Source organism: Macrobrachium nipponense, chromosome 4, assembly GCF_015104395.2.
Source record: "Macrobrachium nipponense isolate FS-2020 chromosome 4, ASM1510439v2, whole genome shotgun sequence".
Taxonomy (NCBI): domain Eukaryota; kingdom Metazoa; phylum Arthropoda; class Malacostraca; order Decapoda; family Palaemonidae; genus Macrobrachium; species Macrobrachium nipponense.
In genome coordinates this window covers 100,637,600-100,654,236 of record NC_061100.1, presented here as the reverse complement: position 1 = coordinate 100,654,236, position 16,637 = coordinate 100,637,600, and the positions used below count along the sequence as shown (strand labels likewise).

Genomic DNA, 16,637 nt, shown 5'->3' with positions numbered 1-16,637 from the left:
TGACACCTAAAACATCTTTGACTCATGTAGACTTCAAGCAATTGTCTACTGAACCCATAAAAAAAGAAGAAAACTCTAAGGCTATCACAGAAAACCCCCCCCCAAAAAAAAAAAAAAAAACACCCGAGCAAAAGATGACCGGTAGGTTTTCTCACTTTCCTCAATTTGACTTTTACCATAGTCTTTGAACAGGGCATTAACACAATATCCTCCGATAAAGCACCTTTATATTTGTGGTTAGTACCTCCCTTTTCCACAATCCAATAAACATCACCACCCTTAGTTCTCATGACATCCACCCCATTGTTGGTATCAGAAATAATATCAATATTAGTATCAGTATCACCACCCATAATGTCATCACCAAAATTGTTACCACCGTAAACTCCAATATGCCGCATAGCATCCCCGTAAATATTTCCTATGTCACCAGTGTGGGTTTTTTATATCATCACCAAAATTGTTACCACCGTGAACTCCAATATGCCGCATTGCATCCCCGTAAATATCTCCCGTATCACCAGTGTGGGTTTTAATATTACCACTCCCCATAACCCCAGTATCATCACCATTAGCATCACCAAACACATCCCCTTTTCAAATAATCTCTATATCCTAAGTTCTAATCACGTCCTCTACCATTGCGTAAACTATAGGCCTGGGCTCTGGGACGTACTAATCACCCTACTCTTTTTGTTGATCGGCCTTCCAAAAATTTCGCCGATCCCTTTCCCTCTAGGGAACATCATGTGTTCGGTCAAAATCTGATCTCGAAATCATAAAAAATCTCTAAAACAGTTTAAGGCATTCTCCAAAGCGTAAGGAAAATTTGCACTATTTTCATTTCATATTCATTTTCTCTTTAAGCAAAAGAAAGAACAAAAATCGTTCTAAAAGACCCTACGGGCACATCACGTCATCTTTCAGTGGCTAACAGCTGATTTCCTCATTTCAAGGACATGGCATTGAACTTGGTTTTCAAGGCCAAACGGAGAAGACAAGAGAGAAGAAGAAGAAAAAAAAAATGATGGATTCACTCACCCCCTTAACCTCGGTACAAAGAAAAAAAATCACCCCCCCTTTGGAACTACCCCTTGGTTGCTCAGCAGAAAATACGCTGACTGAGTATGCATAAGAGACACTGCCTCCAAGGCAATCTAAGCACCTCGAGAACTGAGCCGCATGGATAAAACCTGTATATGCATATGTATGTATTGAAAAATGAAAAAAAAAATGCGTCGCCTTTAAATATGTGCTAAGATAAAAAAACTCATCACATTCTGCTTCTATGGGAAAAATTATGGTGATCTGAACTCTCTTTAACTCCAAAAATGATTCACACACAAAGTTAGAAAGAGGAAAAAAACACAAGGGCATAAAAAAATTTAACACTCACGCCGTCAATGAAAGAACCCCATACTGACGATTTTTGCGCATGTAAAAGCACATTAATACACACATACTTGCGTGTGTAATCACGACCTAATACTCGAACAGGGAGCACTTTAGTAAACACACACACTCACAGATATCAACTGAGTGACACATCCTTAAAGACGTCTCACAGCAGACAAAAATGCCGACCCTAATCAAATTTCTTCTTCTCAGTACCAGAACAATGTCTCCCTAATTCCTATTACATATCTGAAATCCTAGCACATTTTCACAACCAGCCTCTCTCAAAACAGCCTCTTTAAGCTGCCATTAATTTCACGCTGCCATCACAACTGTTACCGAGGTTCCAACCTTGGTACATTTGGTCGCTATCTCTCTACATCTCTCTCTCTCTCTCTCTCTCTCTCTCTCTCTCTCTCTCTCTCTCTCTTTACACCCCTCTCTCTCTGTATTACCTAAGGCAATTAAATCAGACTCGTGAACTACAAAAATACATTTATTTAAGAGCAAAGCATTAACTAAATAATTCAGGTTCTTAACAAAATTATTAAATGAAAGATTGAATTCAAAATCCAAATACCTCAGATAGCCCTGGGAATCGAACCAAACCCGTCCATCCCTCTTCTACAATAATCAACACTAGTTTAGTCATAAAACTAGAAAAGTCATAGCACAGTCTAGTAACACCACAGAACATCAGTTAAGTTCCCATTTCTAAATATCAGATCAGTTCCCCTTTGTTCCAGATCCGCCTATAAGAGGACAGGAGAACACATCGATAAGCAAAAGAATAAAAAGCAAAATCAAAAGGTCCAATAAAATAGAACATCTTTGAAGCAAATATTCAAAATACAGTCAAGTCACACTTTTGGCTAAAAAATGAGTATGCTTACCTATTCAACACAGATTACACACACTTAACCAAAAACACTATCGAAAGAGCCATCTTGGCCCTTTGCCGACTTTGTATCGTTCTCCCATTTTGGCTTACTTACTCTCTCATTATGTAGGGAAATAGCTCACACGAATGCAAGCACGAATTAACTCACAAGACACTCCCAAACAAGTGTCATCACTAACTTCATCACTAGTTCATGCCGTCATTATACAGATCATTGTTCATGCCCAAGAATCAGCCTCAAACCAGATTCAGAAAGCATCAGAAAGCATATCTACATCCGCCCGCACATGGAGACACAGGACGTGGTCTGTTCTGCTTAGGCAGCGACTTTCGACATTGCGCCACCCAAGGAAGTTATGTCAGCATTTCCGGAGCTGAGCTGTCTTTCTTATCACTCATGACCACTGTTTCCATGGAGAGTTAAATTGATGATCTCTACATTCTAAGAATGTCATTGCCCATCACATCCTCTTATTCAGAAAAAAAGATAATTCATAGATACAGTTTTCAAGGGTACATGATATATATATATATATATATATATATAATATATATATATATATATATATATATATATTATATATATATAATAACTAAAGATTAGAATCTAATCTCGGTATTTATTGAAAGGTAGCAATGGATCGTGCGTCTAAAGCAACTGGTAACACTCTCTCTCTCTCTCTCTCTCTCTCTCTCTCTCTCTCTCTCTCTCTCTCTCTCTCTACTCCCAAAAACTCTCTCTCTCTCTACGACACACCTTCCCCCTCCTTTATCTAAGCCCATCAAATCAGACACGAAACTTACAAAAATTTGCATTCATTTAAAAGCAAAGTATTAGCTAAAATAACTCATGTAAAATAACCCAAATAACCCTCGGTAATTAATCAAATAACTAGAATTAGTTTAGCCATAACATTAGGCATAGTTAATATAGTCAGTACACCAATTAAGTCACCATATTCATTGCCCCTTTCTCCAGAACAATTCCCCTTTCTCCAGATCACTTCCCCTTTCTCCAGAACCACCTGTTAGAAGACAGGAGAACACCCCTATAAGCATAAGATTAACATCAAAGATCATATGAAATAGAACATCTCTGAAATAAATATTCAAAAGACAATCAAGCCACACTTCGGCTACAAATAAATATGCTTACCCATTCAACACAGTATGCACAACCACTTTATAACAGAGATACTGTTCGAAGAAGCCATCTTGGCTTCTACCTCTCTTGTACAGATCTCCCCTTCATGGTAATGCTACATCTCATTATGTAAGGGAAAAGCTTGCACGCACGTACGAAGTCACACACATTGTCCACACCCAAGAACTGCCTAGAACTAGATTCATAAGTCACCTCTGCGACCTGTCTGTGGCAACAGGACATGCACTGATCTGCTAAAACAGCAACTCTGATATCACACCATCCCAGAAAGACACATCAGCATTCCTAAGGCGTGTCACTCGGACCACTGTCTCTAAGGGAAGTTAAATGATGACTCCACATTCTAAGAACTTCACAGCACCTCAAATTACAACTGTGTTTGAAATACATTGTCTTAATAAATCCCTCTTTTATGTAACAAATGCTCGGCCACCTAGAATGCTAGCACCAGCCTAGCCATAGCTCACATAAAACAGCTTATACATATAAAACACATTGGCCAGCTCAAAAAAGACTATGATAGATGCACGTCTCTGGCAGCACAATGTCTATCACACATTATTTTCAACAGCTTGGATATGGGCTATAATAACACTTGATTGCAGAAAATTCTCCTCATCTTGAACTTTCTCATGCTCCCGTGTGTGTGATTGGTCTGCAGCTGCACAGACACGTGAAAACGTGCTGTAGGAAGGCAAAACGTCTCCCCGTGAAAGACAACCGACGATTTCCGTAGTCCAAAACCACCAACAAACCCCGTAGACTTGTAGAAACTCTCGCATGTGGGAACATCAGCAGCACACATCTCTGCAGTAGTTGAAGGATGTCTTGCTGGGCGTAGGGGAACGATGTTTATGGTATTCAGTATGTCAGTCAAGTCATCGGTCAATTAAAGAAAAATTAACCCCAGACATACTGAATGTTTTCCAATCAACCCCATTAATATATCCACTAATATGACCACTGAACTAATTTCTAACTACAGCTCGTGAAGGAACTTCATAAGATCGCTAAATCATAAATCACTATTATAACCCCGTAAAGAAAATTCAAATTCTCCAATCGAATTCTCCAATAATATATAAAAAAAGCTTGTCAACCCCCACACAATAGCACACACATACCACCCAGACTTACAGAAACTCTGCGGACTTCTGTCATCACATTTCAAACTCACAAATTTTCACAAGAAAAAAAAAGAAAAATAGCCAAAAAAAAAAAAAAAAAAAACATGTAACGGCCCCAAATTATCACCAAAAAATGTTCTCTCAAGCTCTGATATTTCAGTAACCCACAAAATCAGTAAGAACCCTTTACTGTCTAACAGCAAAACCCTTTTACTGTATATAATTAGCCACCATGGAATATAATGTCAAACACCCCTTCATCTAATTCACATACCCTGACAAATCATATCTCCTGTCCAAAACAGAAATGCTATGTAAGCTTAACTCCAATTACGACAAATCTCGTAGGAAAAGAAAAAAAAAGAGAAAGAAAAAAAGATAATAACAATAATAATAAGTGAACTTTCCCCCATTCCAAAGCACATAATATATATAATGTATATAACCCAACATTTTCCCTCACTAATGCAATAAGTATCGTTACAAAATTTGCCATCGCAACAATTTCATCGATAGGTAACGACCGGAAACAATCCCCTTACACGGATACACCTCCATGGAATACCATAGTCAACAGAGAATAGTGAAAATCTCCGAGTAATCAACACGAAGGAAAAAAGTCAGCAACCCGACTCATCACAGCATTATCAGCAAAAATCCACCTGTAAACACGTCAGGTGCTCGAACTGCAGTATAGATTTGTCTAGTCAGACTTGCAACTTCAGAAAACCATTATTTTCCAAAAAATTCTATACTGACACTATATCAGCACATTTCACAAAATTATCTCCAGGATATCACCAAGGAGCCCAAAAATTGTCTCAAAGACATAACTTTCCCATGATACTGCCCCAAGTATATAAAACAAGTTATCACCTATTCGGGATATAAACCACAGTAAACCACAATTATATGCCGCCAAAAATAACCACTGGTGAATATAAAAAAAGCAACATCTCCATAAAACCACAATGCAGTAGTGTCACCTGCCTCCAATACCCACAACACCAAAAGAACCACAGTACCCCCTCTTTTGGCTCGTAAAACCCCATAAATTTAGCTCCAAAAATCATAACCACAAAAAAAGTCACCACCAAAGATTAATGTCACCCACGTATCACAATAATAATAATACCACTCTGGTGATAAAAATATTCCCTCCATTTCACTAGCATCCACACATCACCATATTCCCCTCTATTTCACCAATAACCACATATGGAACAAAACAAGTATCCAAAAAATAATATTGCTACATGTCTCCTCTCACAAGGGTTTCCATTTGCACCAAAAATGGCTGCAAAAATAATTGAACTAAACATAGCTCTTACCACCATAGGCATAAACTCTGGACTATCTCCAACAAAATAAAATATCAAATGGCCAAAATATTATATCTCCAATTCTCCAGTAAAATAACCTCCAGAAGCCTCTCTAAGAAGCTCAATGTTACAGCCAAAAACTATAAACTCTCTGTTTAGCATAACTGCTGAGAAGGGCAAAAACTTGGCAAGTAAAATTGCCCAGGAAATTCTAGAAAAAATCATCAGTGTGCCATAACTCATTACAACAAAACTCCAAATCCAAAGTGTCTAAGCAAAGGCTTCCCCATATTCACTACGGCACAGGCCACCAGAAACTTAATGAAGTTTCCTATCTCTGGCAAAGTTGTCAAAAACTCAATTGTGCGAGAGGACAATTTCCAGAAACACAAATATCCAGAGAAAAAAATGTAGTGCCATCATGTAGACATTCAAAAAAATGCAAAATTTTCCTCTAAATCTCTGCAGCATCAAACGGCTAAAATTATCAACACATTCCCGAAAATGATTCCAAGTTACGAACTGAGATATTAAAAAATCTACACAAACTGTTCTGAGAGAAAAATAAATTCAAATTCGCCCATGATAAAAAAAAAAAAACTTACATCAGCGATGGCTAATGTCCAAAAAGGGGAAAAAAAGAAAATCCAATGGCACTGTCAACTGTTCCCGTAACACCTGTAACATCTGTGACTTACCAAATTTGTGGTTAGTACCTCCCATATTCACAAACATCACCACTCTTAATATTCATTACAAGCCCCCATGTTAGTATAAAAAATAACACCAATATCACCAATATCAGTACTCGTATCCCCAATATTAGTACTCGCCAGTATCACCAAATATCACCAAAATTCACCAAAATTCACCAAATTCACCAAAATTGTTATCACCACCCATAAATCATTGTCACATTCACCAATATTACCACTGTGAACTCCCATAGAATCCCCATAAATATCTCCTGTAATAATTCCACTTAACGGTCATGTCACATCATCACCCAGTGACTATCAGCTGATATGGCATGGCAATAAACTTTCTATCAAGGCCAAATTTACCCCCATTACCCCCTGCCTTCAAGCATTCCCCCCTGAACCACACTAGTCTCCCTTTTGCTGGCTATTCAAAAAATACGCTGAGTGCGTATGCATGAGGGACGCCGTCTCCAAGGGCCAAAAAATGCAACCCAAGCATCGCCAAGAACCAAGTTGCTAGTATAAAAAACCTTCACAGGCATACATATGTGTTAAAAAAAAAGAATGCATCGCCTCTAAATATGTGCTAAGAAAAGAACACATCACATTCTGCTCCTATGGGAAAAAAAATGATAATCTGAACTGATTCTTTAACTCCAAAAATGATTCATACACAAAGGCAAAAAAAATAATGTAACATTCACGTCGTCATTGAGAGAACACCCGATCGCCGACTCGCACACACGTGTGTATAAACACGCTAATACACACATACCTGGATTTGTAAGAACGACTCGATATTCGAGCGAGAAAGTACTTAGTATTCACACGCACCCACAAGACTCACTGAGCGACAGAGAACCTCGAGGCATCTCATGATAGACAAAATGCTGACGCTAATTGAATATTTCCCTCCCAGTACCAGAATGACGGCTGAATAATTCTTATTCCCTGTCACCCATTAATTAAAAACCTAACACATTCTCACAACCAGACTCTATATGGCTCAAAAACCGCTGCCACCACTAATAACTGAAGATTAGAATGTAATCTCGGTATTTATTAAAAGGTAGCAATGGACCGTGCATCTAGAGCAACTGGTAACACACTCTCTCTCTCTCTCTCTCTCCAAATCCCTACTCCCTACCAACCTCTTTCTCTCTCTCTCTCTCGCAATCTTTCTCTCCCTCCTCTTTCTCTCTCCCACTCTCTCTCTCTTCCATCCTTTCTTTCTTTTCTCCTTCTCTCTCCACAACATACCTCCCCCCTCCATTATCTAAGGCCATCAAATTAGACACAAAACTTACAAAAATATACATTTATTTAAAAGCAAAGTATTAGCTAAATTAACTCAGGTTCTTAACTGAATGATTAAATGAAATGTTAAATTCAAAGTTCAAATAGCTCAGATAACCCTCGGTAATTAATCAAATAACTAACATCAGTTTAGCCATAACATTAGGCATAGTCAATATTGTCAGTACACCAATTAAGTCACCATATTCAATACCCCTTTCTCCAGATCAACTCCCCTTTCTCCAGAACCGCCTGTTAGAAGACAGGAGAACACCCAGATAAGCATAAGATTAACATCAAAGATCATATGAAATAGAACATCTCTGAAATAAATATTCAAAAGACAATCAAGCCACACTTCGGCTACAAATAAATATGCCTAATTATTCAACATACTATGCACAATCACTTTGTAACACATATACTGTTCGAAGAAGCAATCTTGGCTTCTGCCTCTCTTGTACAGATCTCCCCTTCATGGTAATGCTACATCTCATTATGTAGGGAAAGCTCGCACGCATGTACGAAGTCACACACATTGTCCACACCCAAGAACTGCCTAGAACTAGATTCATAAGTCACCTCTGCGACCCTTCCGTGGCAACAGGACATGCACTGATCTGCTAAAACAGCAACTCTGATATCACACTATCCCAGAAAGACACATCAGCATTCCTAAGGCTTGTCACTCGGACCACTGTCTTTAAAGGAAGTTAAATGATGACTCCACATTCTACGAACGTCACAGCACCTCACATTACAATTGTGTTTGAAATACATTGTCTTAACAAATCCTTCTTTTATGTATCACACACACACACACACACACACACAAACACACACACACATATATATGTATATATATATATATATATATATATATATATATATATATATATATATATATATATATATATATATATATATATATATGTATAACTGAATCACGAAAGTTTGGAACGTGATAAATCCATAAATAAAGGTATAAGCCACGAAGAAAAAATAAACAACGGAGTTTCCGTAAGATCTTTCGACGTTCAACGTCCTTTACTTTGCTAAGTAAAGGACGTTGAACGTCGAAAGCTCTTGCGGAAACACCGTTGTTTATTTTTCCTTCGTGGCTTATACCCTATATATTATATATATATATATATATATATATATATATATATATATATATATATAGACTATATATATATATTTATATATGTGTGTGTGTGTGTTAGTGTGTGTATGTGTGTGTGTGTGTGTATGTATAAACATGCACACACACACTGATATCTTTTCACCTCCTCGTAATATGTGATGGAGTCTGAAACAGGCAAAGCTTTTAGAGACATGTCCACAAAAACCAGGAAACCATTTTTTTTTTCAGGGGCTATTTATACATTAGACAAAGAGAGGAGTCGACCCATGTCTCCATTCCTGTCTCCCCTTTTAGAGAAGAAGAATAAGAAGTAGGAAAGAAAACGAGAGGGATTTTATGCATTTACCTCGGCGTGTAAATGGATCTCCTTTCCGCCCGTGGACCTTCCCTCTCTGCTTTATATCTTAGACTAATGTTTCCCTCGGGACTCGGAGGAGACACACTCACACACACATATTTCTTCTTCTTCTTCTTCCTCTTCTTCCTCGCATCCTTTCGCCGGACTCCTGGGTGAACATTTTTAACCAAGTCCCCCTAAGCTGTTTTTCCTATTCGCTTTCCTCTCCCACCTCCTTCCCCTTACCCCACATCCCCCTCTTTCTCTACCCCAACCCTGACCCAAGGACCCTTGCCCAACAACCAACAAGGTCCTGACTCACCGGTCGTCTTTAGCGTGTCCCTCTTATCTTAACACTGGCTGGCTGGCAACCAGTAAGTCGTAACAATCTTCTTCTTCGTCGCTTCTCCTCCTCCTCCTCTTTCTCCTCCTCCTCCTCTTTCTCCTCCTCCTCCTCCTCCTCCTCTCTTTCTCCTCCTCCTACTCCTCCTCCTCCTCCTCTTTCTCCTCCTCCTCCTCCTCCTCTTTCTCCTCCTCCTCCTTTTCCTCCTCTAAACTCGCACTTACGAGACTTTTCTCCTCTGGTTTCCCCTCCAGTTCTTTCCCTCACTCCTTTCCCTTACCAGACCTCGTGTCCCTTTCCTTTGGTTTCCTTCCATTTCGTTCGTCACTCCTTTTCTTTAAACCCTGTCACAACAGACGTCGTGTGCCTTCTCCCACCTCCCCCATCCTATTTTTCCCTCTTTCCTATTCATCCTCGATTCTTTTTGAAGCTCAAAAAGAAGGAGGAGAAGAAGAGGAGAAAGAGAGAGAGAAAGGGAGAGAAAAAGGCAGCCTTTCTTTTTGAAGTCAAATGGAGGTGTTGATGCAGCCGACAGCGTCTAGTTTGCTTTTCCACCCTAAACGAAGAAATCTCTCTCTAAAAAAAGGGGGTAATGTCCTGTTTGTTTATCTCTCTCTCTCTCTCTCTCTCTCTCTCGTCCAGCTGGAGTGATGTAAGTAGAGCAGACATTTTTTGGGGAAATGTGTGTTTGTGTAAGTGTTTTTGTGTGAGTTTGTGTCTGTATGTATGTGCGTTTGTGTGACCCAGGAGGAGTGTGTGTGTCTCAGCTTACATAAGTACCTTAACAGGCCAATGAATTTTTTTTAGGGGGGGTGCCTTACTTACCATGGGTAGCGTTTGTATTCCGTTATCAATATTTATCTAACATTTATTACAGTTAGATAAATATTTCACGACAATTCTATCTATTTGTTTAATTGCTATTGACATCTATACTTTCAATGTAATTCACAATGATTTTTACATAATAAGAATACGTTAAAAGATGGCTAATACTAATAATAAGAAATCTTTAAAAGAAGCCTAATTACAGCAATTGAGTAAATGAAATAAAGCAAAATACGTACACACACAAATATATATATATATATATATATATATATATATATATATATATATATATATATATATATATATATATATATATATATATATACATATATAGCATGGATGTAATTAAACGGTCAAAGCCTTACAAAAGGTCACATATTCAAAAGGATACATGGGCTACCTAGTTCTCCCATAAGATGTGAAAGAGCTAATAGATTCTTTCAATGCTGAGAAATGTCTATGATATATATATATATATATAATATATATATATATATATATATATATATATATATATATATTAGAATATGTGAAATAGTGAAAACAGAGAAGATCATGTTTTCCGTCTTTCCTACACTTTCACTTCCCTCCACCTTCGTATTCACCCCCGAAGGAAGCAGCGGGAAAGGAATAACGGATAATGGCGGATAATAGCGATAGAGATGGCTTAATGCTTCCATTTAGGGCGTGGAGGCCAATGACTTCCAATTAAGAGACGAAGATCGTAATGAATTGTCAGTTAAACGAGCATTTGCATGCTGATGCTCATTCGCGAGAAAATCTATTGATATGACACGCCACATTTCACTATCTTCCTCCCTGCGGTAATTCTCGGGAATTTAAAGGGGCAGAAGGAATGTTTGTTCCCATCGGTAGGAATTCTGCTTGATCTGTCAGGATTCCTGGCTGTTAACTCGAAGGATTTATCCCCTCCTGAGGGAGGTGATGTCCCTCGCATTCCTTGATATTATTGTCCTTGCATTTTAATACATTTTATCTATTTGTTAATCAATTTATTTTAAAAAAATCTTTATCTATTTATTAATTAATTTATTTTTTTAATAATCGAAATGAAATCTCATACTTCTTGTATTTCAAGTCAGGGGCCCTCATGGGCTTGTTCCATATGGATATGGTTCACTTTATGAATAATAATAAAAATAATAATAATAATAATAATAATAATAATAATAATAATATACTTAGGAAGCAGACCCTCTCTCAAGCATACTTTATTAAAAGTAATGGTTACTTCAGCAGTGTTACACTTGTAGAGATTCTTCTCTATTTTCCGAATAGCGGCTTTTTCCGTGCTACTTAGACAGGCTAGTAGAGCGCCTATGGAGGTCATGATGAAATACAGAGTCAAAACTGGTGTATATATTTGAATTTTACAGATAAACTATGATACCATAGTTATCAAAGTCATTAACGATATATATATGTCTCTCTCTCTCTCTCTAGCTCTCTCTCTCTCTCTCTCTCTCTCTCTCTCTCTCTCTCTCTCTCTCTCTCTCTCTCTCTTTCTTGAAGCAAGCGAGCTTTCGTCTGGAGCTGCCAGATATCCTCGGGCTGGGAAGCTGAGGGTGGACTGATTTTGGAGCGGTGTCCGTCCTCGTTTATATTTGGATTTGACAGCAGGGGGTCTGCCCCATGCTGATCTACTATTGGCTGGTGGTGGTAGGTCTTCGTTTTTATTGGTGGCTTGAACCAGGTCTCAAGCCACTTTCCACGCGTTGATGGTTGCGATGCTGTAAGTCCTGCAGCCGCCTTGACCTCCTTAGCGGCGCGGTTACGTTAATGGGCGTTTCGCTACGCTGCGGGACGTCACGGCTAACTTGATTATGGTTAGCTGCAGGAGTATCTCGTTCGGGGGCGTTGTGTTCCGTGGAATTGTCGTGCTCGGTGGTGTCATTGTTGGTGGCAGGTCTTCTCATACTCGTAGGGAGGAGAAATTCTTCCTGCGTCGTATTTAGTGTAGGTTTTACTTGCTGGATGAGAAGCGCCTCCAGCAGGCGTAACCGACGGGCATCAGGGGCCTTCCCGATGATATTCATGTTTTGGATGATCACATCCCGGGAGATGGCCTCTTGATGTTTGGTGCGGACGTAATTCTTGATGGCCCCCTCTTGGGCGGGGCAGGAGAATCTCTTCGACAGGCGCATGGTAGTCATACCAACGTAGGCGCCGCTGCAACCGCGGACTGGGCATGTATGTTGGTACACCACATGCGTCTGCTTCAGGGGGTCTCGTACCTGTGGAGAGGGGTTATTTTTCATAAGATCGCGCGTCCTCAGATTCTGGTAGTAAATAATCAGGTCGATATTTTTGGTGTCGTCGGTCGGGGATACATTTTCAGAAATAATTTTCTTAACTGAGTCTCCTTCTTCACGGTAATGTGAACTCATGAAGGCTTTATAATACAGCTTGATATTATCCTGGGGGCGGGGTTGCGGGCTCTCACTACCGTACCATTTCTCCAGGGCTGTACGGACTTCTCTGCTTATTAATTTATTTGAATACCCGTTATTTACGAGTACTTGGGAGGCGCGGTCGAGTTCCTGATGAGTGTCCTGCCAGGTCGAGCAGTGGGAGAGGGCTCTCCTGACGAAGGCCCTGATGGTCGTGCATTTGAATCTGGCGGGGCACTCGCTGTCACCATTGAGGCAAAGTCCTAGGTTTGTTTTCTTTGTGTAGACGGAAGTACGGAGGCCGTCTTCCGTCTTACCCACAAGGACGTCGAGGAAGGGGAGCCGATCGTCGGTGCTGTATTCAACCGTGTAATTCAGCACGCTGCACTGCTGAAATGCTTGACGGAGGGCTTCTACCTCATTCTCGGCGTCGACTTGAATAAAGATGTCGTCAATATATCGTCCATATCTGCGGGGTTGCTGCATCGCTCCTCCACGGTGCCCATGTAAAAGTTAGCGAAGAGTACCCCTAGTGGGGAGCCCATCGCTACGCTGTTCTTTTGGCGGTACATCTGGCCACGGTGGGTGGAGAAAGGGTCCTTCTTCGTGCAGATCTCCAGCAGCGTACGGAGCGAGGCTTCGGGTATGTTGAGGGGCGCCGTCGACTGACTCCTGTAGACACGCTCAAGGATGATGTCAATGGTTTCGTCGACAGGCACGTTCGTAAACAGGGACTCTACGTCCAGCGAGGCGATAATCCCGGTGCCAGGGGCGTCCTTGATGACTTCTAGGAATTCTACTGACGACTGCATGCTGTACCAACTCGGGACGTAGGGGGTCAAAATTTGGTTAAGACGTTTAGCCAAGGCGTACGTAGGGGCGGGCGTCTGGCTGATGATCGGCCGGAGGGGGTTTCCTGGTTTGTGAGTTTTTATGTTACCGTATAGATAACCCAGGCTGTAGCCTTCTTGTAGATCAGCATGGGGCAAACCCCCTGCTGTCAACTCCAAATATAAACGAGGACGGACACCGCTCCAAGATCAGTCCACCCTCAGCTTCCCAGCCGAGGATGTCTGGCAGCTCCAGACGAAAGCTCGCTTGCTTCAGAGAGAGAGAGAGAGAGAGAGAGAGAGAGAGAGAGAGAGAGAGAGAGAGAGAGAGAGAGAGAGAGAGAAATATGTATATATATATATATGTATATATATATATATATATATATATATATATATATATATTTCATTAATGACTTTGATAACTATGGTATCATAGTTTATCTGTAAAATTCAAATATGTACACCAATTTTGACTATTTGATCATGACCTCTATAGGCGCTCTACTAGCCTGTCTAAGTAGCACGGAAAAAGCCGCTATTCGGAAAATAGAGAAGAATCTCTACAAGTGTAGCGCTGCTGAAGTAGCCATTACTTTTAATAATAATAATAATAATAATAATAATAATAATAATAATAATAATAATAATAATAATCAGGCTTTTACTGTTGCTTATATTTTCTCTGTCGTTCATGTATGCTTGGCATTATACTAGTTCCTTATATGACCATTTCTGCTTGTTATTCCTAGTTTCTTTTTCGAATTGGTCTTTGATGTATGAAGGTCAAAACAGACACAAGGTTCGTCAGATCGACGTCCCTGTAGGTTGTGCAGAACCCAGAGGGTCAAACCAGGCCTCATGTTCCCTTGAATTCTTGACTGCATCAAGACTAATAGGATGATGATAGTGTTGTATATTACACTGATGGTGTTAGTAACTTTGTTATTATAATTATTAGAATCACGTTGAACATTACAAGTCCATAAGCATTATTCTCTTCAGTTCCGTTCGAAGCCTTGACCTTAGATTTCAAAGCCTTTGAAGTAGATTACAAAACCTTTCAAGTAGATTCCAAAGCCTTTGAATTAGACCAAAAAGTCTTGAAATTATATTCCAAATCCTTTTAATTAGATTTCAAAGCCTTGAAATTAGACTCCAAGGCCTTTAAATTAGGTTTCGACGCCTTGAAATTTGATTCAAAGCCTCTAAATTAGATTCCAAAATCTTGAAATTATATTCTAAAACCTTTCAATTATATTCCAAAGCCTTGAAATTAGATTCCAAAATCTTTCAATTAGATTCCAAAGCCTTGATATTAGATTCCAAAACCTTTCAATTCGATTCCAAAGCCTTGAAATTACATTCCAAAATCTTTCAATTAGATTCCACACCCTTTCAATTAGATTCCTTGAAAATAAAGATTCCAAAAACTTTCCCAATTAGATTCAAAAACCTTTCCAAAATTTTCGAATTCCAAAGCCCTGAAATTAAATTCCAATACCTTGAAACTAGATTCCGCAACCTTTCAGTTAGATTCCAAAACCTTTCAGTTAGATTCCAAATCCTTTCCATTTGATTCCAAAGCCTTTCAATTAAATTCCGAAACCTTTCAAGTAGATTCCCAAATCCATGAAATCAAGACATCAAAGCCCCCGAAACGAATAGCAGAGAAGCAACTGTAAACACCCTTTTGGGAAGGCAGCTGACAGCAGATTAGCAGACGCGTAACCAACGCACATCCACAGCGTCAGCAAATTGGTTCAATTATGCACGCATTCAGCAGACAGTGCTGTGTTCTTTGGAAAGCCAGGGGTACATGTATAAAAGGAATTCGGGAATGCCTCCATGACTGTGGGGGTTGGGGGTGGGAGGGCGGGAAGGATGTGGGTTGGGAGAAATAAGAATAAAGACAATTGACAATTTTTTCACTGGCATTTAATTATTATGTTTATTCAGAACACGAACCTTATCCATATGGAACAAGCACATCAAAGCGGCCATTGACTTTAAATTCTTCAGGCTTCCAAAGAACGTGGTGTTCATTATGAAGAAGTAAGAGGAGGTAATGGAAAATACAGAGAAGATATCTCGCTGTTTATATAAGGAAAAATAAATCAATAGATTAATAAATAGTTCAGAATGCATTAAAATTCAAGGGGAATAGCATCAGGGCTTGAATGTTCGAAGTCCCAGCTGCACGACATTCTCAATCAAATAAAGACGCCTTGTTCTGCAAAGTATATTTTTCATTGGCATTTAATATTAGTTAGTAAAATGTAAACTTGATGTCCTGCGCGGTTATGCAATAGGGTAATTACTGGAATGGGAACTTATAACAATTATGTTTTGAATATCTCATTCTTTTTAATAATGATAATAATGATAATAATAATAATATTATTATTATTATTATATTTTTTTGCTCTATCACAGTCCTCTAATTCGACATAGTACCACCCAGTCAAATTAGAGGACTGTGATAGAGCAAAAAAATAAAAATAATAATAATAATAATAATAATAATATAATAATAGATAATAATCATAATAATAATAATAATAATAAAATAATAATAATAATAATAATAATAATAATAATGAAGATACTTATGGGAAGATTGTGGTTTGAAATAATCAATAATAATAATAATAATAATAATAATAATAATAATAATAATAATAATAATAATCATAATAAATATACTTGTGAGAAGGTTGAGGTTTAAAACAACAACAACAAAAACAACAAACAACAACAACAACAATAATAATAAGAATATATACAGAGACTCAAGGCGATACTCAAGTCAAAACTCAACGCCGGAAATA

General features: G+C 38.8%; 1 protein-coding gene across 1 annotated transcript in view; it reads right to left on the bottom strand.

Moving 5' to 3' along the window:
- Positions 1-426: 426 nt before the first annotated feature.
- Positions 427-16,637, bottom strand: part of LOC135211460 (uncharacterized) — a 65,889-nt gene continuing 49,678 nt past the window's right edge. Inside the window, exon 8 of the mRNA XM_064244768.1 lies at positions 427-593. Within this exon, the coding sequence (XP_064100838.1) occupies positions 427-593 (167 nt within the window). The remainder of the gene's footprint in view (positions 594-16,637) is intronic.